The following is a 25,349-nucleotide window of genomic DNA, read 5'->3' as shown; positions in this document are numbered from 1 at the left end:
AAGGGAAGGCGATTGCAAGCCGCTTTGAGTCTCCTTCGAGGAGTGAAAAGCAGGCTATAAAAACCAGTTCTCCTTCATATTCTTAGCTAATCCCTGCCCACAATTTCCCCCTTCTTTAGCTCAGCCCTTTTAATCTTCCTTCTGGACCTTCCCAGTTCTTGCTGCCCTGTGCCTACTTCTGAGTAGGCCTTTCCCCTAAGGAGCCCTTTGCCTTCAAGTAAGTCTTTTCTCCCCTAGGAAGTGGCCCTGGTTGCCCTTTCTCCTATCAGCTTTTGTCAGGTCTTTACCAGGGGACCATCTTCTGCCCCATCACAGTGCTGCTGGCATGCTTAGAGCAAAGCTAGAAGAAGAAGAAGAAGAAGAAGAAGAAGAAGAAGAAGAGTTGGTTCTTATATGCCGCTTTTCCCTACCCGAAGGAGGCTCAAAGCAGCTTACAGTCGCCTTCCCTTTCCTCTCCCCACAACAGACACCCTGTGGGGTGGGTGAGGCTGAGAGAGCCCTGATATCACTGCCCGGTCAGAACAGTTTTATCAGTGCCGTGGCGAGCCCAAGGTCACCCAGCTGGTTGCATGTGGGGGAGTGCAGAATCGAACCCGGCATGCCAGATTAGAAGTCCGCACTCCTAACCACTACACCAAACTGGCTCTAGTGAGTCACTCCTCATCCCCCTGGCCTGGGGTGCCCCAGCATGTAACACAAATCAACAGTCTGATTCAATATGCAACAGTTTTGTATGTGTATACTTAGAGACATATACATTACGAAAAAAAAATCCTAATGTTCATTTAAACACATTAGTTCTTACATAGTGCCTGAAATCACCTGTCCAAATATTAAAATTATACACTTCTAAAGATGCTGTTCCTTAAGTCGTCTTTACTGACAAAGTCTTACATATTGATCCATCCTAAACAGAAGGAATCTGGACCAAGGTCTTTCTTGAAGGTTTTAGACTGAAGGCACACATGCAATGTTGAGTATATGATAGTTCCAGAGCAACCAGAAATCAGGCTTATAGAATCATAGAGCTGGAAGTGGCCATACAGGCCATCTAGTCCAACCCCCTGCTCAGTGCGGGACCAGCTTCCTGCATGAATGTCAAGGGCATTTACAATGGCCTGTTTCTTTCATGCCCCAAAAGCACAATAATCACACATTTAGTGCTGCCTATTTTTATCACACGGAGCAGTTAAACTGTGGGGAAAACATTTAGAGTAGTAAGACTGAATTTGTCCTTCATGCCAGGCAGATTCATATATTGTCTTCAGCATCACCATGACCTATGCCTAGTGGTATTGGCTCTGGGTACTTTTTAAAATGTTTCTGATCAGCTTCATGTCTCAAGCTCCAAGTTCATGCACAGTCTCTTAATGTCTTCATACACACCAACTGCCACAGAAATTACCATTTCAAAGCAATGGAAGAGGACAGAAAAACAGTTATTATTACATCAAACAGTAAGGGTATGACAGTATGACCTTTAAGGCCATATGCAGCCTGGAACCCATGTACCTGAGGGACTAACTAACTTCCTATGCCCTATATAGGTCATTGCGATCAAGAATTGCTAATGGAGATTCCTGGGTCACAGGAAGTCTGCCTGGCCTCGGCCAGGGCCAGAGGTTTTCCTGCCCTGGCCCTGGGCTGGTGGAATGAGCTCCTGGGAGAGCTGAAGGCCTTGCATGAGCTGGTGCCATTCCACAGGGCCTGTAAAATGGAGCTCTTCTGCCAGGCTTTGGTTGAGGCTGGGTGGAACAGGGAAGATCTTGTTCCTGCTGTTCTACCATCTTCCTGAGCACAATGGCTAGGGGGTGGGATAGGTGTGCGTGTGGGGGGGGGTGTAATAAAGCTGGGGGTGGGGGTATAGGTTAAGGGGGGTGGTTGGGTGGGTATTTTTATGTTATTTTACTGATTTTACTTCTTGTTAACCACCGTGAGCCAGCAGAACTAGGAACAGCAGTCAATAAATGTAAACCACCACCACCACCTGATGATTCAACGATGATCATAAAAAAAGCAGACCACCCATAAGGAAGAGATTTCTATATACTCTGGGGATTACCCAGATAAGGAGGGAAAGTCTGCAAGGTAGCTAAAAGATAAGGTTGAAAACACAATAATGAGTTAATGAAGAGTAAGAAACTATTACAAATGAGAGCAAAAAAAAAATGCACACAAGCATTTGGTGTATGTTTCTACTTGTGGCCAAATTCTGATTATTTGAAACAGAAGCTATGTTTTGAAACTATGGTATTAGAAAACTAAAATAAATCTTTCATGAATTTTGAAGAAAAACTTCTCAGTAATGTTTAACATTTTTGTACTTTGGGGTATTATTTTGCACCCCAAGAATTTCTCTGTGAGAGAAATATTTTACTGGTGCAATGTTTTAGGAGAAAACTAATTGGGTATCTTTTTCACCCGTGTGTGTAACATAGGCTGGTTTTTAAAAAATTGGCAAAATAGTTGCATGGTTGCTCCCTGACCAGCTCCAGCAGGAATGGCTGCAGCTCCCACCCCAAGTCACTCTCCCAGCCAGACTATTTGGCTGTGGTGGCAGAAATGGGTGATGTTTCGGCAGGATTATGAGGAGGGAAAGAAAGAAAGATGAAGGGCAGGCAGTTCCCCTTTGGCTTTCAGGAGAAAAGCAGGCAGGTTGTTTGGTGTCCCCAACACTCAAAATCTGTCTGACACACTTAACCAGGGGTAGTTAAACTGTGGCCCTCCAGATGTCAATGGACTACAATTCCCATGAGCCCCTGCCAGCATTCGCTGGCAGTCTGGATGTCTGGAGGGCCACAGTTTGACTACCCCTGCACTAAACAAGAGTCAGACTGGCCCTGACATGGGGCTATGGTTCTCCCTCTCCCATTATAAAATGATTCCTTCACGCACACACAGTTCACTGAAGTGTTCCTTTAAAAGGAAATCTACATGTTGCTCAATGAAGCCAAAGCTGAAATTAAAATAACATTTTCCATCTGGAAAATACTTTCTATAAGGTTTGTTTGTTTGCTGGAAAGATAGCAATGTCCTGAAAGCTCTATCCATTGACAGAGTTCCTAAGGCTTTTGAGTCACAACTTTTAAGAGCATCAGTAAAAGCTTCTGTTGTTATGACCTACCATCAACAAGTGATATGAAAACTTGAATCTTCACAAGACTCCCACAGCCAATCCAGGCAGAAACCGAATGTTACAAGAAGGGTTCTCAGAGCTGTACTTTCTGCCCTGTTTCTGTTGGCAGCCTCTAAGGTTGGTGTGTGAGACAAGAAAATTGTAACTGGGGGACTTCAAAGATCTCTTATAGGTTAGAAACCAACCAAGTTGTAAGTTGAGACACCAGGAGACTGAGGCAGGGTCCTGAAAAAAACCACCCACTATACCACTACAAGCAGGTGGCCGTGTGTGGATTATCATGGATGGCTAAAGGATCATAAGCAGCCTTATATGCCTTGGATTTATAAGGGAAGAGAACCATGAAGATAAAGCCCAGGATTCACCAGTGTGGGACCCATCAAGAGACTGCTTGACATGCTGCCAGTGGAGGCCTTTACTGAACATTAGCTTGCACACCTTCAGATGAAGGCCAGGTTACAAACAAACAGAAGTATCCCAATAATCAGCTGCAGAGGATAGCCTCCAATTGTAAATATACAAACCATCACTGAACCAAATCCCTCTGTGTCTTCTAACACCAACCAAAACATTCAGATCCCTTGAAAATCTAAGAACCAAAGGGGGAGGGGAAATGACAGTTGTCATATTAACAGTTGCAAAGCTTAATTTTTAGATGATACACTCCAAGCATAACTAAAATTAGAAATAAAAAGTATGTGTTTTCTAATCTCTTTTTTTTTGGAGATTCTCTTTAAGGCTGCTAGGGAAAACACAATTAAAAGGTCAGCTGAGACATACAAAGAGGTTAGTTGCAACTCCAGCTTTACATAATGAGTACTTCAAGACCATTTGCCATCTGGGCCCAGCATACCTGAGGGACCGCCTCTCTGAATACATCCCCTGAAGAGCATTACACTTAGCTGGTTCCAGCAGGCTGGTGATCCCTGGCCCATGAGAGCTGTGCCTGGCCTGGGCCAGGGCCTTTTCGGTTCTAGCCCCTATCTGGTGGAATGAGCTCCCAGAGGAGACTCAGGCCCTGTCAGAACTCACTCAGTTCTTACTCTTCCACCAGGCATTTTGGCTGAGACCAAGCTGCCAGTAACATCTAAGAAATCCCCTCCACACACACACGCATAACACTCTCCCTTGTAACATCCACATTCTAGAAATATGGGAGAGGCTGGTAGTAAGGATGCAGAGGTGATTCTACTATTTTATTCTATGGTGTTTTAACTATTTTATCCTACATTGTTTTAAGATGATTTATACTGCCCCAAGATGGCTGGGCTGAGAGGGGCTGTCCTATAAGTCAAATTAAATAAGTACCTCGCCAAGAGTATCAGCATGGAACAGCTACCAAGTTACAGAACAATTCTCTCTAAGCTAATATCCAAGGGCTGCTAATTCAACTCTAGTCATCTGCTTTCCTGGGCTGATAACCAGTGTAGCTGACTTAATTCAAACAACGTTATTGAAGCCATCCAGGTTGGAAACAGTTGTGGACTAGATTAATTCTTAGCAATTAATCAGATATGTCAGTATGACATCCTGGTTGGGAGTGGGGGGAAGGCAGCCAGCGCTAACAATAAGTTCTTTCAGCCCTGCTATTATTAGGCCAATCTGTGTCTGTTCCTTGTTGTATTATTCATTTCCCTTACTTCTGGCAGTATTCAAGTGGGCAGCCGCGTTGGTCTGAAGCAACCAAATAAAGACCAACTTTAAGGGAATAAGTTTTCCTGTGCTCACACACACTGTGGGGGAGCTTTGGGATATAAACTGAAACATAAACAAACAAAGAAGCAATTAAATGGAAGTTACCAGTCCATACATGTATGTAGAGGTTGAGCAGGAAAATTAGCATACAACATAATAAAGATGTTTAACAGATTCAAGAACCAAACTGGAATAACAACTTACCATTTGTTTGGGTTTAATTCCAGGGGAGGACACAGTGGCCTATTATGCACGGCCACTGAAACGGCAGCATGGAGAACGTGGAGGAGAAAGAAGCGGAGCAAACCGCTTATGCACGGGACGGAATGCAACGGCGGCAAAACCCAGAGTATCTGATTATGCACGCGGCTACTCCGGAGTTGCTTCTGGTTGCACCCTGGTCCCGGGAAGCTCCACTTTCTTCCGCATCTCGCTAACGCGGCTTTTTCGGCGGCATACGTTGATTCTGTGCCCGGTTGCTGCCTGCAGCATACATAATTGGTGATTTTAGCCGCCGCCATTCCACCCCGAATGTGGACCTCCCACTCCATGCACAATGGGCCAGTGAAGGAAATAAATATGTTAAAATTGGAGTTGATGGGCAGATTTTTCCCTAATTTTGAATGCTGAAAGTAATTAACTGAGACCCTGCAGTTATGGAGAGTAATGGCAAGGTCTCAGTTAACTTGCCAGCACAGCTTGCAGAGATGCTTCCATGCTTGGGTGGAGACGGATGGGGCAAGCAACTAGTCTCTTTTAATCATTTCTTTTCTCAATCGGGTGTCTGCTATTAATTGCTAACATGGACAGTTTTATATCTCCAGTGTTTTTGTGAACTACAACTAAACTCAAAAGGGATGATTAGCTGTCTTAGCAAAGAATTATCATATGGCATAATTTGGATTTTATGACACAGTTTACTAACTTGCCACTAAATAATAATAATAATAATAATAATAATAATAATAATAATAATAATAATAATAATAATAATAATAATAATAATAATTTAGATTTCTAGTGCACCACTCCCCAAATGGTTTGTGGTGGGTTACAACATACATAAAAGCCCCAATAAAACACCAGAACTACTCAATAAAAAATACACACACAAAAACATGGAAGGTCACACCCAGATTCGTGGCCTGGGGCGTGATGACCAGTTGCGTCTCTGCCATGGTGGGTAAGTGCGCTTCCAGAGCCACCCCCTACCATACAGCCATAGGACCTCTGTCTTGGAGGGGTTGAGTTTTATATCTCTGTTCTCTCATGATCCTTATTCCCTTTTATCTGAGGAAGAGTGCTTGCACTCGAAAGCTCACGCCTTGAATAAATCTTTGTTGGTCTTAAAGGTGCTACTGGACTCAATTTTTGTTTTGATATAGTTGTTTTTAACTGTCATTACTTTGAGAGCTTTACAGGGATTTGTTATTATATAAATGTGTAATCCAACCTGAGTTTACGAAGACAGGGCAAACTACAACTCCCACAAACAAATAAACAAATTCCAGAAGCTGTGTGAATCAGGACTTGTTTCTTGATTTAGAACATTTCTGTCCTGCCTGCCTGCTCAGCGAGGGCCACCAAGGTATTGTTGTTGGGAACACCAGTGAAAAATCCTCCAAGGAGTTTTCCTCAACTTGCCTGATTAGAGTTTTTTACTTGATTCGCTCCTTGTTATTATCCTCATAATGTTAACTTAGGAAATTTATGCTGAAGTTCTGCCAGGTTTTTACCTGAGAGAATAAACCTCTTACAAGACTGGCCTTGCCTGCTGAAGAATTCTGGCAATGTTGGCAGGGTGGAGAAGCACGTATACTGCTGGGCTCCACATGGAATGGTGTTTCCTGGTATTCTATACCTAAAGGGACAAGCCGCCGCTTCTAGTATTTCTATTTGCATCTGAGCTCTGGGCCCCAAGACAGGAAGGCTGAGATGCAATTGGAAAACAGCCTCCTTACATAGCTATCAGTGGACTCAGAAATATAATATGGGCTCAGGAGGTAGGCTGGAAAGCCCTTTAAGTGGCCCATGTGGATTTGTCCTAAGCCCACGCTTAATGCATTTCTCTCCTACTTCTGGCATTTGCTAGTTTCTTGCTAGTGTCTTGAAGGTGCATTATTGCTCTTTCTTCTAGTCCCATGGTAATGAAGTGACGAGAGGGCCAGGATTCCTATGCCAGTTCCAACTCTATCAATATTGAGGTGCTGATGGAGGGATGGACATGGGAGGTGGGAGAGGGCTTTTAATAAAAATTTCTCATTGTCGGAGTATATTGGGATTTGGTTTTATGGTTTTAATGCTTTTATGCAGGGGTAGTCAACCTGTGGTCCTCCAGATGTTCATGGACTACAATTCCCATGAGCCCCTGCCAGCGTTTGCCCCTGCCTTGCTTTTCCCATGAGCCCCTGCCTTGCTTTTAGGTAATGGGGTGTCAATTCTGCGAGTCAATTCTGCGAGCGGCAGGTAAGAAATCTAATAAATAATAATAATTGTAATGATGTAGGGTGGAGTGTAAAGTGGAGTTGGAATATTCCTCCAGGCCATTCTGTGCCTATCCTGCATCCTGTTGAAATGAACAGTGGTGTGTAATAAATGTACACTTAATCATATATAGTAAGAATACAAGCCAGTGTTTCTCTATTCAGAATCATCCCATTTTGATTGATTGTTTCTTCTCCCAGGTAAGCGTGCATAAGATTCTGGGCCATGATACTTAAGGCTCTAGGTATATTTTGGCTCCAACCCTTTTAAGAGTCAAAAGAAGACTAAAGAAGACTAACCTTTTAAAATGGATTTTTGGTCTGAATCAGCAGCAATAGTGGAGCAATATTTTGATTCTTCTTCTTCCCAGGAATGCTAGCTTTCTGGCTTACTCTGCTCTTATCTTCTGTAGGTTTTTAAAAACGCATACCTTTGTATTTCTAGTGTTTTAAATGTAGGCCACTTGAAATTGCTATTGAAAAGCCATATTTTAAAATATCAATTAAAGGAATACAAGTTTAGACAAAGTTGTACAGTCACAGTGAGAACTTTAGCTAAATAATTATTCCTGGACCATCTCTACTCTGCCTTCATAGCAGTTTTCCTAGGATGTTCAATGCTACGATGAAGTCTTCCAGTGGTTACTTGCATATTTAATCCTTTACTATGTGCATGCAGGTGGCATTTCCACTGGTGTTCTGCATAGTGAACTTGATATCTAAGGAGACAAGACAGGATATAAATATGCTAAACAAATAAACGTAACACTCTATTGCATTACAGCTTTATACAAGATTACTCTCACAACCCTGCTGTGAAGTAGGCTAACCTGAAATGATGGTGTTGGTGATGTTCGCCATTCAGTCATGTACGACTCTTGGCGATCCTTGGCAATTTTTGCATCGCTTCTTTTAGTTGTACAGTGCTCTGGCCAGTGTTCATTTTTGATCATATCTAACTACCGTATTATTCATCGGCCTGGTCTCCTTTTGCCACTGACCAGTGGTCAAAATTGCCCTCTCCAGTGAGTTGAATCCCATGCTATGGCCAAAGTAATTGGGCTGGAGTTTTGTGATTTTGCCTTCCAGTGATATATCAGGGTTTATGTGCTTGATGTAGTATTCCTTTGTTGGTGACTTTTGCTGTCCATGGAATCCGCAGAAGCCTTCTCCAGCACCAGAGTTCAAAGGAATCAACTCTCCTCCTGTCCTCCTTGAAATCCTCCTTAAGTACCACTACCTTTCTGATGCCCACCTCCCACTGCAATTCTCTCCCACTATGGATATTTATGTTGATCATATGGCAGAGTTACACGCAGGAAGCATATACGAACAGCAAATATGCGGGCAAGTATTATGGAAAGCAAGATACCATGGCAAGGCCAGAGGGAAGGCTCCAGGAAAAGGAAGGATTGGCCAAGCCTACTTCCTGACATCTGCCAGCCTCCCCTCTGCAGTGGCGGGACTACTGACTCGCTGCAGGATGCAAAAGAGCTTTCTGCCTGAAGCCATCCCACCCGTGCAACGATGCACGTAAGCAAACCAGCTTGCAGTTGGCTACAGTCATAGTAAAACGAAGGACAACCACATTAAAGGGGTGTCATTCTGACTGCACTATGACCGTTTACGCACTGGGAACTTCACTGCCCCAGTTCCCACGCAGGAGCACCAATCGGGGGCGGGTGAGGTGCACCAGGCCAAATGCTCCCTCATGTGGGTGCAGGAAGAGGTGGGGCAACCTGCCATGACTAAAGCTCCAGCCTGCAGCCTGGCGTGAAACCTCCAGTGTGTAAACAGTCTATGACTGACTGTGAGAATGCTTAAACAATGCCTGGTTTGTGGCGGGAAATGTGAGCCAAAATGCTCTAAATACCATGCCACACAGAACGACAGGCAAAATCCCCATCCATTCCCTGCCATGTTTGTATCCCCAGGTCTTGGGGCCCGAGATGGGTGCCCTGGGCCAACTTGGAGGCCCAAGGAGACCCTGATGCTTAAGGCTCTTGCTTTCATAGGCCAGTTCACAGCGCCGGCGAGGGTTCCGAAATAGGTGGTGCCGCCTGAGTTTTCATTCATCTCGCGCCGGTCAGCCGGGACTTCGGACCCAAGCAGCCCTGCCTCCTCGCCAGTCCTCGTTTCGAAATGCGCGTAGCCGCCGCCGCTGCGCCATCCAGCCAGCCAGCCAGGCATTTAGCCGTGCGTGCTCTAACCTGCAAGCCCTCCGGCGATCGCTCCACACGCAAGCGGCGAAATGCCAGCGGAGGAGGCAGCGCCGCCGCCGCCAAGCGATTGCAGCGCTTCACCTGCAGAGAAGATGCCACACGCGGGAAAGGTCTCGAGGCGGTTCGGCATGTTAATGTTTCCCACCAACGTGACACACTCGCTCCGGCGAGAACCCGCAGCGGCTGCAGCGCTTGTCAAAAAAAAAAAATCTACGTGTGTGTTTTCTCATTTGCACTACCTGCTTGAAACTCACGCGAGCGTGCAATCTTAGGCCGGTCTCCGCCACGAAAATCTCTGCCCTCCCTTCCTCGGCCCCCGTCGTCATATTTTGGATCGGCTCAATTTGTCCTGCGGGCTCTTTTTCTCCGCAATTGCCGGCAACAAACCATCCGAGCGGGGGCTGAGGGACTAGAAGCAAATACCGCCCCCCCTCCAAAAAAACCCTTCCCCCTCTCAGGCTCTGTTCACACGGCCAAATGTAGTTGATGCGCGCAAGAGTGGGGCCGGTGGATTCTCTCCGAATTCCCCAAAAGTGAGCCGTCTCCTCCGCTCGCAGCGCCAGATGCGAAGGAGGGAGGGACCGAGAGAGGGAAAATAGCAATGGAACGCATGCTAGCCAGCCCATTGGCTCTCTTCCTGGGTGATTTGCATATCCCCGCCCCTTTCCTCCTCCCTTGGCTGGTTTGGGTTTGCGGGCTAGTGCAGTGCAGGAGTCCGGGCGCGGAGGAGGAGGAGGAGGACGACGACGGAGTCTGGAAGTGGCGTCTGCTGCTCCGGATCGAGACGGAACCGCGGCATTGGATGCGACTTCGCCGAGTTTCCTCCCGCCAACGCGGTTCGAGGTTTTCTCGCCTTGCGTGGGGAGCTAAAGACGTGCCCAGCCAGAAGCCAAGGAGGCGCGCCGGAGGAGCCCGTTGAGCCTCGGCCAGTCCGCGTCCCCCCGCCGAGCCTCCCTCCGTCCCTCCGTCCCGTCCGGCGGCCACTTTCCTTCTTCCTTTAAACCCCAGAAAGTTTCCTGCGGGTGCAGCATGAAGTGCAGCGATGGCAAGGAGAGGTAAGACGGTGGTGAGGACGCTGGAAGATCTGACCCTGGACTCTGGTTATGGTGGCGCCGCGGACTCGGTCAGGTCCTCCAACTTGTCCCTGTGCTGCTCCGATCCCCCCCACGCGGCTCCCCCCTATGGAGGAAACGGCTGGGCGCAACTAACGGGCTCCATGCACAGTCGCCACAACAGCTTCGACACCGTCAACACTGTCCTGGTGGAAGACTCCGAGGTGCTGGACTGCTTCGGGCAGCACTGCTCCGGGCTGCTGCCTGACCTTGACGAGGTCCCCTGGAGCCTCGACGAGGCCGAGGCGCTGCTCCTCCCGCAGCGGCCCGAGCCCCGGGGCCTGGGGGCCGGGGCCACGGCCACCCTCGCCAGCTCCAGCAGCGCCGCCAGCTCGGCCACCCTCAGCAGCTGCGGCGGCGGCGGCGGCGGCCCCCCTTCCAAGGATGCCCTGGCGCGGCTGTCCGCCTTGGCCGGCCGGGCGCTCGTGCGGCTGGCCCGGGAGGCTCAGCGGCTGAGCCTGCGCTTCGCCAAATGCACCAAGTACGAGGTCCAGAGCGCCATGGAGATCGTGCTGGGCTGGAGCCTGGCCTCCAGCTGCACGGCGGCCGCCCTCGGCGCCCTGTCCCTCTACAACATGAGCAGCAGCGGCGGCGACCGCTTCAGCCGCGGCAAGTCGACCCGCTGCGGCCTCACCTTCTCGGTGGGCAAGTTCTACCGCTGGATGGTCGACAGCCGCGTGGCCGTGCGCATCCACGAGCACGCCGCCATCTACCTGACCGCCTGCATGGAGAACCTCTTCCGAGAGGTCCACGCGCGGGTCCTGCAGGGCGCCGCCGCCCCGCCGCCCCACCACCATCACCACCACCACCCGCACCATCTGCTCCACCACCAGGCGCCGCCGCCGCCGCCAATACAGCCCCCTGTGCAGCAGCAGCCGCAGCCGCCGTCACAGCCCCCGCCGCCGCCGCCCCCACACCCGAGGGGCCCCGGCTCTGGCGCGCCCCCTGCCGCCGGGCCCGCGCTGCCGCCCCCCGCGCCCGGGACTGCCGACAAGGACCGGGAGAGCAACGGCGGCGGCGGCGGCAGCAGCGCCAGCCACGAAGCGCCCAAGTTCACGCTGGAATCCCTCGAGCAGACGGTCAGCAACGACTCGGAGCTGTGGGGGCTGCTGCAGCCCTACCAACACCTCATCTGCGGGAAAAACGCCAGCGGTGAGTCAGGCGGGCGCTGCGCAGGGCACTGCCCACCTGTTGGCGGAGGGGAGGGGACGGGGGGGGGGGACACCAGCTGCAGCCGTCTCTGCGCTGCCTGGCAGGCGGCCCTGGGCATCCGGGAAGTGGTTTGTGCTTCTTCTCTGGTCAGCAGCCTGCAAAGAGGCTGAGCATCTTAAAAGCGGGGCAGAGGAGACCCAGCTTGGGGGGCACACAGGGTTAGGGTTGCCTTCAGGCATGCTGAAGTTAGGCAGGAAGGCTGTGCGTTGATTTAAAAAAAAATCCAGTTCATGCTAGTGTTGCATGAAGAAATGCATTGATTGGGTCTCTTCTAACCTGTGGAATGACAAGTAGAGGGGCGTGTTTAGAAACGCCTCCCTCCCTTTGCAGGGCTTCTGTGTTGTAGGCCAAACAGTTTCCCTGATAACATTCCTGTCTGTTGCAGAAACTCGGTACAAGGGGGAAAGATGCCCTTTAAAAATGTTTGCGTGAAAGCAGCTTTTCACGAGAGTGGCCAGCAGTGGTGGTGTCTGCATATAAAACTATGTAAGGGTTGTCATTTGTTTAAAAGTTTGTCATGTTGTCAGACTTTAACTGCACGGTCTTCATGATTCTTGTAATCTGGATTTTGCATTGTTTAAAGTACACCGTATAAGTCTTTATTGTTTTGCAATCTGCCTTCAGGGTTAGGGGAAAAGACAGATGACAAAGAAAGTAAAATTCAGGGTGCCATCAGGGATACATTGCTGTGTATGATTGTCCTGTCAGGCGATCCAGTTGTAGCTATGCTGGAGAGGCCTGGCTGGGCCCATGTTTGTGGATGACAGTATCTTGTGGTTGGATTTTGGAGAACACATTGTAAAGGTGATGCTCTATCCCTGTTGAACCATGCTGGGGAGGCTGCATTAGATACCCCCTGATGGAGCTGGTTACATGCATGCACTTGGAGTCATCTTCAGTGGGGGGATGCATGTGGCAGAGTTGAGAACAGGACGGTTGTCTGCTGTGCCCAGATATGTTGCCCAGGACTGAAGGGTTGATGCCGTACCTGCTAGTTCCTTATACAAAGCATTTAACACCTCCCATTATATCTGTCCGGGAAATGGTGGTACTTTTAATCCTTCTATGGTGAGAAAATATAGTAGGTTGCTTAGCTGGGGTGCCAGTGAAATCTGTACACTTAAAGTGGCCCTGGAAGGTTGGATATCAGCCTGCTTGTTGTGCGGTCAGTGAAGAACAATGGATCCTTGTAAACCAATTGTACAGCCACCTGTAGTGTACAAGCAATCTAGATCAGGGGTAGTCAAACTGCGGCCCTCCAGATGTCCGTGGACTACAATTCCCAGGAGCCCCTGCCAGCATTCGCTGGCAGGGGCTCCTGGGAATTGTAGTCCACGGACATCTGGAGGGCCGCAGTTTGACTACCCCTGATCTAGATGGATTATCCTTCCATTGCCAATGCTCAGGAGGTCTTTTGAGACCTTTGAAGAAGAAGAAGAGTTGGCTCTTATATGCCGCTTTTCTCTACCTGAAGGAGTCTCAAAGCGGTTTACAATCGCCTTCCCTTCCTCTCCCCACAACAGACGCCCTGTGAGGGAGGCAAGGTCGAGAGAGCCCTGATATTCCTGCTTGGTCACAACATCACTATCAGTGCTATGACGAGCCCAGCTGGCTGCATGTGGGGAAGTGGGGAATCAAACCCAGCTCGCCAGATTAGAAGTCCACGCTCCTAACCGCTATACCAAGCTGGCTCTCTTTGAGACCACTGTGAGATCTATTCACCTTGTGCTCACTTCAGCCCCTGAGCCTTTCCTTCTATGCTTCTTGTATCCTTTGCTTACATTGTTTCATGTTGTTCAGTGGCCTCAAACCTCAGCGTGATGCATGAGTAGATTTTCTGTTGTACCAAATTCGACCAGGATTTGCCCTTCCCTCAGGGTTACAGCAACCAATCAGATTTTGCAAAGGACCCAAGGTGTTTTTGGGGACCGTTCAGTGTAACTGGCGCAAAAGTACTGAACGGGTTTTCTCTTAAATGACTGCAAGATTGTTTCAACTATGGACCCTGGAACTTTGCTATTATTGCTCTTCATTGATTAATGATCTGCCGTCACAAAGGAAGCAATCGCAGAAATCGTTTATGCTATACCTCTGGTGACAAATTCTCCTTCTGTTGTGGCTTCTACATCTTATAGCACAGGGGTAGTCAACCTGTGGTCCTCCAGATGTTCATGGACTACAATTCCCATGAGCCCCTGCCAGCAACCGCTGGCAGGGGCTCATGGGAATTGTAGTCCATGAACATCTGGAGGACCACAGGTTGACTACCCCTGCTATAGCAGATGAGTATGGGAGAGAACACATGTGTCTAGCAGTAATGCGTGGAGGAGCCACTATGCTCTTCATTAAAGAGTGCATCTCTTTACAAGTGAGGCAAATCAAAATGCAAATGTAAATTAGTCTTCCCCTATAGCTCTCATCTGTCCTTGAAACCTGGATTCATGCACTTTCAGAATTGCATGATGGCCATTCGCATGCATGCATAGAGGCTAAAGTCAGTTATGAAAATCCCTGCAGTTTCCCGGAAGCTGTGCAGAGCAGAAGTCAGCCACTTGAACAAGTGCTGAAGAAGTCAGTCAGCTTCACGTGGTGATTAAGAGCAGCGACCTCCAATCTGGAGAGCTGGGTTTGATTCCCCACTCCTCCTCTACATGCAACCAGCTGGGTGGCCTTGGGCTAGTCTCAGTTCTTCCAGAGCTCTCTTAGCCTCACCTACCTCACAGGGTGTCTTCTGTGGGGAGAGGAAGTGTAGGTGATTGTAAGCTACCTTGAGATTCTTTTGGGGACTAAAAAGTGGGGTACAAAAACCCCCAGCTCTTTTTCTTCTCCACTGTAGGCTAGCTGTTTCCTTGGCCTGTACCTTCAGGATTGGCCTTGAGGTTCCTAATGAAAAACTTCTCTCTCCTGCCCTGTCTTATCGAGCCTGCTGGATTCCTTCTCATTCTATTAAGCAGCATAGTGGAGGGTGGAACCACTGTTTTTTTTTTAATCTGTCTTTTAAAACAGGGGTAGTCAACCTGTGGTCCTCCAGATGTTCATGGACTACAATTCCCATGAGCCCCTGCCAGCATTTGCTGGCAGGGGCTCATGGGAATTGTGGTCCACGAACATCTAGGTTGACTACCCCTGTTTTAAAAGATATTTTTCTTTACCTTGATGCAGTTTTAAAGGAACACAAGAGAGGCTGAGGATCAGTCTCATGGTTGAATTTGGAATCTCTATGACCCAGTTCCCCACTAATCCCCAGACATGTGTATGCAGACAGTATTCATAAGGCTTTAATCACACATCTAGGGGGGTGAGAAGGAGAGAGGGAGATGGGGAACCAGGCCTTTTTCTTGTATGTGATGGGGTATAGAGGCTGGCTCAGATATGATTACCTTGTCCTTCCTGTTGGTTCTATTGTGTGAGGATGAAGGTCTTCTCTTATGGGGCTGCAGCCAAAGCATTTGTGCACTCGATTGTGACAGGGACGACTGGCTGAAGGGGTAGGGGAGAGACGGATTTGAGGAGCATCTCTGGGCGTCGTTTGTAATACCATCTGCAGTGAGCTTCACGAGTTCTTGGCCGTGTGGCTCTTGTTTTGCCTCTCTTGGTTTCGGTGTGTATTTTTGTAGAGGCCCCTCGTATGGGCAGAGCTGCATAGATTATACATGCATACTTCAAAAAAGCGTTTCTTTTTCCACAGGAAATGGTAGACGTTCAACTGAAGCCGAGAGAGAAAGAGAAAAGAAAACTTAGTTGCATGCAGCAGCTTAGCCAGCCAAGGGGAACAGAGCAAATACAGTCTTTTGCTGGGGAGATTTTCATTCATGTCCCTGCTTGTTTTACTGAGAGCTTGAGGCAGAAGAGGCAACCCAGATGATGTGTCAGCTTCCCAGGGACCGGTTTTTATAAGGTGTCCAACCAGAAATTGTAACACTTCTCCTCCTTACCCACAAATCCCGAGATCCTCGAAGTGGCAGATGTGTTATGTTTTTCAGAGACATGCCACAGTGCAGGTAAAAACGGGACCCAGGCTGCAGTAACACGTTAACGTTTGACAGAATCCAACTCTGCTGGTGTTTTTCTTACGCCTCTCCTTCTCTGTGAGAGATCACTGCTCGATTATAGCCTCAGAAGCGACAGGAGATGAAAAGCAAAATGCTGAAATCAAGGAACCCAAAATGAAATCCCCTGCCTCGAAGCTGGCTTTGTTTGCAGCTCAAAGAGTCTCTTTATGTCACCTGTTATTCTAAGACACCCTTTAAGGACACAACATAATATTTTGTAAGGGGTGGCGGTAGAATTGTGGTTTATATTCAAACGCATTCTTGAATGCTGTGTTTGTAGTTTTATTCTAGCTTTTATATTTTGTAGTATTTGGATAGACTTCAGTGGGTCTTTGGCAGTGTAGATTGAATCCATTAATGAATCCTGAAGTATGTTTTGTTGCATTTCTCCCATTGGTCCTTTGTCTCAGCCCTCTTTTTATTAATCTCATGGCTGAATATAGCAAGAATCTGCCTTCTAGCTTGTAAATACTGTGCGTATGTAGTGCTATTGTATGGTACAAAAAAAAAAACATTCACCAGTTTGCTTCTGGGTTCCATTCATGGGACTGGTCTTTAATCCCACTGCAGTCTGCATTTTGCGTCTCTGAGGGACCACCTCTCCTGGAATAAATCCAAGCACCTCCTCTGTTCTGTCTAAAGTTTCCCCATTCCCTGTCCCTTCATTATGCTGTGAACCACACTGAGCCCCTGGGGGAAGGGGGGTATAAAAACAAATAGATAAATTTCCTCTTATGGCTTTCAATAGAAATTGGCTTTCTTGCTATATTATAGCTGCCTTTATGAAGTCTTACACTCTCAGCCTAAGCTACCTCACAGGGTTGTTGTGAGCATGACACTGAGGAGGGGAGAATCATGTCAGCTGCTCTGTGCCCCTATTGGAGACAAAAGCAGCATATAAATAAACAAAATAAGTATCCCAGGTCCCAGCTCTGCTGTCTTTCTGAAGAACCAACGGAGGCTTTGTCCCCCCCCCCCCCCCATTCACTTGTGTCTCTCAGTGGTTTCACTTTCTTCCTATTAAAGTCAACGTCTGTTTATCTAGAGGATTTTTGCCATTCCACCCATGTTAGGTAATGTACTTTCAATACACTTTAGAAGTAGATTTTCCTGTTCAGCACAGGAAAATCCAGCTTCAAATGCACATTGAAGGTGTGTCATCCAAAGTGTGCAGAATGGGCCCTTGTCTCCAGGGAACCTGCACTGGCAAAATGAAATAATCATTCACTCATGTGGGGCAAAATAAAGCACTATTCCTACATTAAAAGTGATGTGAAACTTTCCGTCCACCGCTGACAAAGTATGGCCTGGACATTGCAAATGTTAGCAAACTTAAAATTCTTTCCATTATGAAGTGTGAGGGAGGAGAGCTGAAAACGGGTACCAGGGACAGAGGTGGAACTTTCTGGTTTTCCTGTCAAACCTGAAACAATAGTCATTACAGGTAATGAATTATAATAGTCTGTTCCCCACAAAAAGTTACGAGTATTGACATCTGTTGATCACAGTGGATCAGGACTGCACTCCTTGGATCTCTGCTTTAATTTTCTGCTACTATTTCATGAATTGACAATTTTGTTCTAGGTGTCCAGATAACTTCCAGCTGTGTACACAATTGTCAGTCCATAATGGCTATACAAGTCAGTAGATACTCAAGCAAGGTAGTAAATACTCAAGCAAGGTACTTTGGGGCTTGCAACTTCTTTCTCTAGTGGGTTCCAGCAGCTGCTCTGCCTTGCAGTTACAACAGTAGAACTTCAGTGTGTCAAGTCAACTCCCTAAGTATCATGATCATGCAGAATATGGTTGCGAAGCATAGTTATGTACATGCCCGTCTGGGGCCCCTCCTCTTCCCACCCACTTCAGGCCCATCATTGGCCATTGGGGGAACAGCTCAACATGACCATATATGGTCATATCACACAAAAATGTTTTACATTTATATATGTATATATGTCTGTATGTGTGTGTGTGTGTGTGTGTGTGTATATATATATATATATATATATATATATATATATATATATATATATATATATATATATCTCCCATGGTTTCACAAAACCCTGGTTGAGAAAGCATCTCTAGGCAATAGGTGATGTGAAAGTCCTCTACCTGAATGAAGCATCGGTCACTGCTATGATAGGGTTAGGGTGGAATATTTTCTCCATTGACCAAACATTAAACTACCATTCTGCTTCTGTCTCTGGGGTTCGATATAAGAGGCAATAAGGTTCAAGATATCCTTTGCCCATGTTGCTCCTTGTATACTAGAGGACATTTACAAAAACAAAATGGTTATCAGCAAAAAATGGGATGAATGAACTGCACCGGAAATTCTCATGGAAGCTCAAGTTGCTGAATCCTGGCAAAAAATTCTGCAATCAAATTTATGAATTTAGAATATGCTGCTTCTTCAGAGTCCTGTTCTTCAAAACAGCTTACGATTACAAACCACAAAATTAAAACACAAAGCAGTAGGACAAACATGTGGGAACTGGAGGAAGGGATGGACTGAGTGATACCAGAGTGCAGAGGATTTATTGAGAATGCACCTGGGTGGCTGGATAAGGTTAGTTTTGAGGAAGTACCTAGTAGTGTGGCCAACTAGCTTTCAGGTGAAATAAACAGAATAGCTCAATTGGTGTGGAGCTCACACTGTTACAGAGAAAGGCTTGTCAATACTGAGAAAGGGGACTGCACTACATGCAGTAACATGGCACATCTGTTCTGCACGTATGTGCCATGCATTTTTGGTGCTTGGATAAGCCAAATGTGAGAGAAAGGAACAGACTTTCATGATGGGTCGTGAGGATGTGCAGCAACACAATGGTTAATTGGGCTCTGTGCATGTATTTTGTGATGTCCTAGTTCTGTCATTCCTCTAGTTAACAGTATTTTCTGCAATTTTTAGATTCTGGGATATATATTAATGGCTACAGTCCACTGTAGGATGAAGTCATTCTTCTCCAGAAAATGTCTTGGCCAGATTGATTCCTGCTCTGTATATCTGCTAGAGTAAGAAGTAGAGGAAGGTTCCTAGTTGTGATTCATGCTTTGGTGACCTTTGACCTGGTAGCTCTTCAAACATGAGCACACATGAGCCTGTCTTATACTGTCTGAGATCATTGGTTTATCAAGTTCAATATTGTGCACTCCGATTGGCAGCGGTCCTCTAGGGAGGTGGTCCCCAAACACCGGGCCATGGCCCGGTACCGGGCCGCGAAGGCCCTGGCACTGCGCCGCGGCTCCCTCTCCCCACCCCCCAATAAGAAACTTCCCAGCGCGCAAGCAAATCGGCCGCAAAAGCCCAGCAACCTTCTCTTTGAGGGTAGGGGGGGAGAGGGAAGCAGGGCCACTCATGGCGCAAGCGTGCATGTGCGGCCGGAACACGCATGCGCATTCGCCCAATGCACGGCCACAAACGCGCATGTGCTTCTGGGCTGCGCTTGCGCAATGCGCGGCCGTAAACGCGCACGTGCGGCACTCCTGCACATGCGTGTATGTGTGGCCGGGTCATGCATGTGTGTTTGTGCCATGTGCAGCCGCAATTGTGCATGCACGGCACTCCCACACATTTGTTTGCGAAAACGCGCATGCGTGACCCGGCCGCGCATGCGCGGTTGGGAGATTGCCCTCCCTGCCGCTGCCGGTCCGCAGCCTCAAGAAGGTTGTGGACCACTACTCTAGGCTGTTAAGCAGAGGTCTTTCACAACACTTGCTACCTGATTCTTTCAACTGGAGATGCCAGGGATTGAAATTGGGACCTTCTGGTCAGGCATCTGCATGCAAAGAAGATGCCTGACCACTGAGCCATGGCCCTTGCCTAAATGAGGGGCATACTGCCCAACATCTTCCAAGACTGCTGCAAACTTTTCAGAATGGTCAATTTTTGAACTCTGGATGTTGTTTGCTACTAATAATGTCTTCTTGTTTCAGTGCTCTAGAACAGGGCATTTGCTGGCAGGGGCTCATGGGAATTGTAGTACGTTAACATCTGGAGGACCACAGGTTAACTACCCCTGCTCTAGAACATTCAGTGTTCATTTAACATCAGTGGTGTATTAGATGCTATAAAATGCACTTGCTCAAGGCAGGCTCATACTAAAGCATTCATTATATGTATCTGTCCAACTGCTGCTTAAAGACTGCCAGTGAGGGGGAGCTCACCACCTCCTTAGGTAGTTAGTTCTACTGCTGAACTACTCTGACTGTGAATCCCCCCTCCACTGATCTCCAGTTGGTACCATTCTACACATAGTTTAAAGCCATTACTGTGGTTCCTTTCCTTTGCTGCCAACACAAACCACTCCCTGTCCTCCACTAAGTGCCAACCTTTCAGATACTTACAGAGAGCAATCTTGTCTCCTCTCTACCTCCTCTTCTTAAGTCTGAACTTTCCCAAGTCCCTCAGCCTTTCCACATAGGGCTTGGTCCCTGCGCCCCAGATCATCGTTATCGCTCTCCTCTGAATCCTCTCAATTTTGTCCACACCCTTTTTGAAGTGAAACCTCCAGAGCTGAGCACAATACTTCAGATGCAGTCTGACCAATGTGGTATACAGCAGGACTATGGCACCTTGTGATTTTAATGTGATGCCTCTGTTGATACAGCCCAAGACTGCATTTGCATTCTTTACCATCGCATCACACTGTCTGCTCATATTTAGCTTATAGCCCACAAACACCCCAAGGAATTGTTCACACACTCTGCTACCCAGAAGTGTATTTCCCATCTAGTATTCAGGCTTCTCGTTGTTGTGACCCAGATGTAGAACTCTGCACTTCTCCTTATTGAATTGCGTCTTGTTCTCATTTATGACAATAGTGCCTTGGGCCTGAGTCGAGCTGATCTTTACAATCAATTAAGAACTTTGTCTTCCAACACAATCTTATGCATGCTTGCTTGGAAGTAAGTCCTGTGGGTTCAGTAGGACTTCCCTCCAAGTAAGTGTAGACCGTTGCTGCCCGAGCAAAGTTGCCAAATAGTGTTCAACTGAACTCTTTTGTGTGGTTTGTGATTTGCTAACTCCTAGATGCAAACTCATGGACAATGAATCCTGTGGCTTGCACTAACAACCTGGTGCAACTTTTTGCTGATAAAGTTGCTTTCAGTTCGGCAGGCTCCACTCTAAATGCAGAGGCAATATAAAGGAGTACCTGATGTGTCCACTTGTCATTTTGTATGGATCTTTCTGGATTGATTGCCCTGTCAGACAAGGTACTGTATGTTATAAAGGCTACCACATACACACTGCATTTTTGTACATTGCCGCCTGCAACAGGAATTAGGGGATGGCTGTTCAAAATGATTAATTTGTTGTCTGACAGTGAATAACCATCAGGTTATTTTTTCTTTTCTTTCTTTAAACAAGGCAGTGACCCTCATGGTGCTGAAGAATCCAACTTTGGACAGAAAGGAAATGGTCAATTTTAGATATCTTCTGATGCTTCCTTTTTGTTGGTTACTGAGCAAGTGGAGATAGAGCTGCTGTAGGATGACTTAAGTGAAATCTCCTTGTCCCCTTTTCCGCCTGTTTTCAGATCTAGTTGTGGTGTGGAATGCAGTCTTGGTAGTCCTGGTGCTAAATTTGCAATTGGAAAAGGACAAAGGTAATACTACTATCAATGCAATCCTAAGCAGAGTTGTGTTTTCCCCAGCCCATTGGTTTCGGGGGACATAGAGTGGTGTAAACCTGCCTAGCACTGAACCACATATTTGTTGGTACTGTCTGCTGCATTTGATATGGTGGCTCATGTTACCATATAAAAAATCATGCGGAACATCAAGTAGGTTCTGTGGGGTAGCTCTCAAGGGCTTTCATTATGGAAGGTCATCGGAAAAGGTTATTGGAGAGGTGCAATCATCCCCTTGGGTTCTGTATAAGAGTGAACCTCAGGATTCAATTTTGTCAATATCCCTGTTTGATATTTATATGCAGCAAGATTGTTTGTAGCTATCTGGAGGGTTGTCATCAATATGCTGATGACACCTAGCTCTACATCTCTTTAACAAAGTGACAAGAAGTCACAGTCTCTGTCTTTACCAGGGTCTGAAAGCTGTGATCCAATGGATGAGGGCAGACATGCTGAAATTGAATCCAAACAAGGTGTTTTTATTAGCTCAGGTGAAGAATGTAGCAGTTTTATTGGGTTCTGGCTTATTATTTGAAAAACATATTGCTGTTATTTGCCAAAAATGCATTTTTAGTTACATTTGGCATTGAGACAGCCATGCTTCCAAGACAGGGCAGACCTTACCGTGATGCAGTAAGCTTGGCTATTGCAAGTTACATCACATGGGACTGCCCTTGAAGACAATTCAGAAGTGTCAGCTGGTATAAACTGTGGCTTTGTGGTTTATAACTGGGAATGAGCACAGAGAACATACCCTGTGTTTCTGTCACTGTCCTGACTTCTGATTTGAAACCAGATTAACTTCAACATGCTGAACAAATTAAGGAATTTATATAGGGAGAGATTGCACCTTATCTGAGTCTACCCAGTTTACAAGCACTTTCTGATCACCTGGAGTTACTTGTCCAAAATAAGTATGTACAAATGAAGAGAGCCAGCTTGGTGTAGTGGTTAAAAAGCAGTGGACTCTAATCTGGAGACCTGGGTTTGATTCCCTACTCCTCTTCCACATGCAGCCAGCTGAGTGACCTTGGGCCTGTCACAGTTCTCTCAGAGCTCTCTCAGCCTCACCTACCTCACAGAGTGTCTGTTGTGGGGAGAGGAAGGGTAGGTGATTGTAAGCCACTCTGAGATTCTTTTGGGTAGCAGAAAGCAGGATACTTCCCCCAGCTCTTCTTCTTTAATTTATTATACACTCCTTGAGCTAGGGATTACTTGGTGATGCTTATGCAATATCAACGTTACTCTTGGTTCATAATTAAATTTTGTTTGATTCGATAATTGGCTGTGGAATAGATTACAACTTTTAGAAAAGCATGCTGTTTTCTAAAAAAACCCCAAAACCTCAATCAAGCATAAAAAGCAAGGTAACTGCAAACATTTCAGGAAACCTGTTTTGTACTGCGTAATAATTTTGTACAGTGTTGTAATAAACACTGTTAATTTCCTGCAATTATGAAATTAGTGTATGCCTTGCTTAAAAATTGATATGCTTCTTGCCACTCAAGGAGAGCCGAGGAAGCAGGATGCAGGCAGGCACTTTGGGGAGACCTTGTGTTATGCTATATCCCAGGGTTCGGTTTCAGGCAATCCACCTTGGTTGTAACTGGAGGAGGGTCACTGTGGCTTAGAAAAGGCCTTTTAGGGATGAGACAGAGCACAAATCCACACTGTGTTGATGCTTCCATAGATTAGTGCTGGATTTTTACATATGGAATACACACTGGGCCAATATGTAGAAAGGAAGCCGCTGAGGAAAAAGGAGTTACCAGCTTTTCAGAATTCAATCCATTGAGCTTTTCGGAAGCCATTTTCCTTGCCGGTTCATGTTTTGTCTCTCAATCAACCTTCAAAGTGTTCTGTGACTTCACTGATGAGATTATTTCGTATTTTACAGTTATTACATATCTTTTATTATTAAAACATTTAAAATCAAGATACGATACTAAAAATTGTGTTTAAAGCATGCGGTAGTGTGAATAGGAAGCTAGATTAAGCAAGCAGTAAAATGAACAGCAAGTTTTGGGATGGTTTAGCCGCTACCAAAATGGGGCCAGAAGAATATCTCATGATGTTCTAGAACAAAGTTTGAGTCCGGCGGTACCTTTGAGGCCAACACAGTTTTATTCTTGTTATAAGCTTTTTGTGTCTGCGGGGCTTGCAAAATGGAGCTCTTCCGCCAGGTCGTTGGTTGAGGCCGGGCAGCAAGGAAGAGCAGGGCCCCCCTCTGGGAGTGATCGGAGTGGCAGTAGCAAATTCCAACAGCACCCTCTGTCTCCCCCCCCCCCATAGAAGGGTTTCTTCGGGGTTGGCTGTAGGTAGGGGTTGCATTTCACTGCCACATATTATTCCCAATGTGGGTCGAGTGTTTCCTGAATGGGTGGGAGTTAATTTTTTAAAATATATATTTTAATTTGTTAAACATTTATTTGGTGATATGACCATATATGGTGTGTGTGTGTGTGTGTGTGTGTGTGTACACAGCTAGGCTTCCCAACCATTTTCTGAACAATCGTATCACTGCTGGGGTTTCTCGAAGCCTGAAGATTGTTTCAGGGGTTTCTCAATGGTAAAACAGTTGGATGCTGGATTTGAAGAAGCATCTTAATTTTAGCAGAATCAGCCAAAGATATGCAGGCGCATGAGGCTGCAACATAAATCAGGTTGCAATCAAAACATAATTGGCACACTTTGAAGCAAGTGGCTTCAACATTATTGCATTGTTTTGTTCCATTTCTTTTTCTACCTTTCTTGAAAAATCCCCACTTGAATCAAATATTTAATACCTTTGGTTTATGATATACATTTTGCGCTTGGGAATTAGCTTTTGTTTCCTTAGGCCTTTCACTCAGACGCCTAAATCCCTTGGTAAGGTAGGTACTATCCAGCACTATCACCTGCTACTTCTGGGGGCTTCCAGGTTTGTAATCATGTCTCTGATCCTCCTATTGTCATGTACTTAAGAGAAGTGGCCATTATGGGGATACTTGCATCCCATGACATTTGACTCACAGATCTCCTGTCTAAGGTCCTGTGTAGAAGAAGTGCTTTTCTCTACCAGAAGAAGTCTCAGAGCAGCTTACAATTGCCTTCCCTTCCTCCTCCTTCCTCTGCATTTGTGTTTCTGCTTTCTCCTGTGTTAAAGGTCGATGGATGTTTCCCCTGGACCATGGAGAGCTGTGATAAAGGCTTCGGTAGATTAAAATATCTTGCAGAAATTCTTTTGGGCTCACATGACAGGCTAGAGAAGGAATGGCTACTGGCAGGAGCAGGAGTTCTGGCTCTGGCACCTTCTCCTGCTGGTCTCTCCTATAATATTTGCCTAGTGATGGTTAGGTAAGGGGCCAAAGCACCCCTGGACCAGGGAAGGGATGCTGTTTGTTCAGTGTATTAGAATGTACCGTTTTTCTCTTTTGACATGATTTGTAGAACACATGCCAGAAGTGTCAGCCACCATTGAGCTAGACTTTTCTAAACACTGTTCAGGAATTAGCCAAATGCAAATTTTCCAACTTGTTAATTCGTCCGCCTGTGTTTCTAGTGCTGTATTTATGCTTTAGGAATACAGAATCAGAGTTTAACTTTATGTGGGCAGACACCCCCCCTGCTGCTTTCACATTGGTAGGCCCTCAGATGGCTGCCCCTTTTCCTCCCTTGACTAGAGCTATAATAGGGACAGCATTTATAACTGGGTGTTTTATAATGGCCCTTTGTGCCCAACTTTGAAAACTGATCAGTCACTTTCGGAACAGAATTCAAGAGACACATATCTGCTAGAGGGCGACTTTTCTTCTTTTAATG

At 46.6% G+C, this 25,349-nt stretch overlaps 1 protein-coding gene across 3 annotated transcripts in view; it reads left to right on the top strand.

The window, feature by feature from the left end:
- Positions 1 to 10,250: 10,250 nt before the first annotated feature.
- The window catches only part of ABTB3 (ankyrin repeat and BTB domain containing 3), a 241,559-nt gene continuing 226,460 nt past the window's right edge, over positions 10,251 to 25,349 (top strand). For all 3 annotated transcript variants that reach the window (XM_077339675.1, XM_077339674.1, XM_077339677.1), the window contains exon 1: positions 10,251 to 11,800. In XM_077339675.1, coding sequence (XP_077195790.1) covers positions 10,579 to 11,800 — 1,222 coding nt within the window. In that variant the 5' untranslated portion in view covers positions 10,251 to 10,578. The remainder of the gene's footprint in view (positions 11,801 to 25,349) is intronic.

Source organism: Paroedura picta, chromosome 5 (genome assembly GCF_049243985.1).
Source record: "Paroedura picta isolate Pp20150507F chromosome 5, Ppicta_v3.0, whole genome shotgun sequence".
NCBI classification, from domain to species: domain Eukaryota; kingdom Metazoa; phylum Chordata; class Lepidosauria; order Squamata; family Gekkonidae; genus Paroedura; species Paroedura picta.
The sequence above is the reverse complement of the archived record's forward strand: the minus strand, read 5'-3'. Positions and strand labels throughout refer to the sequence as shown.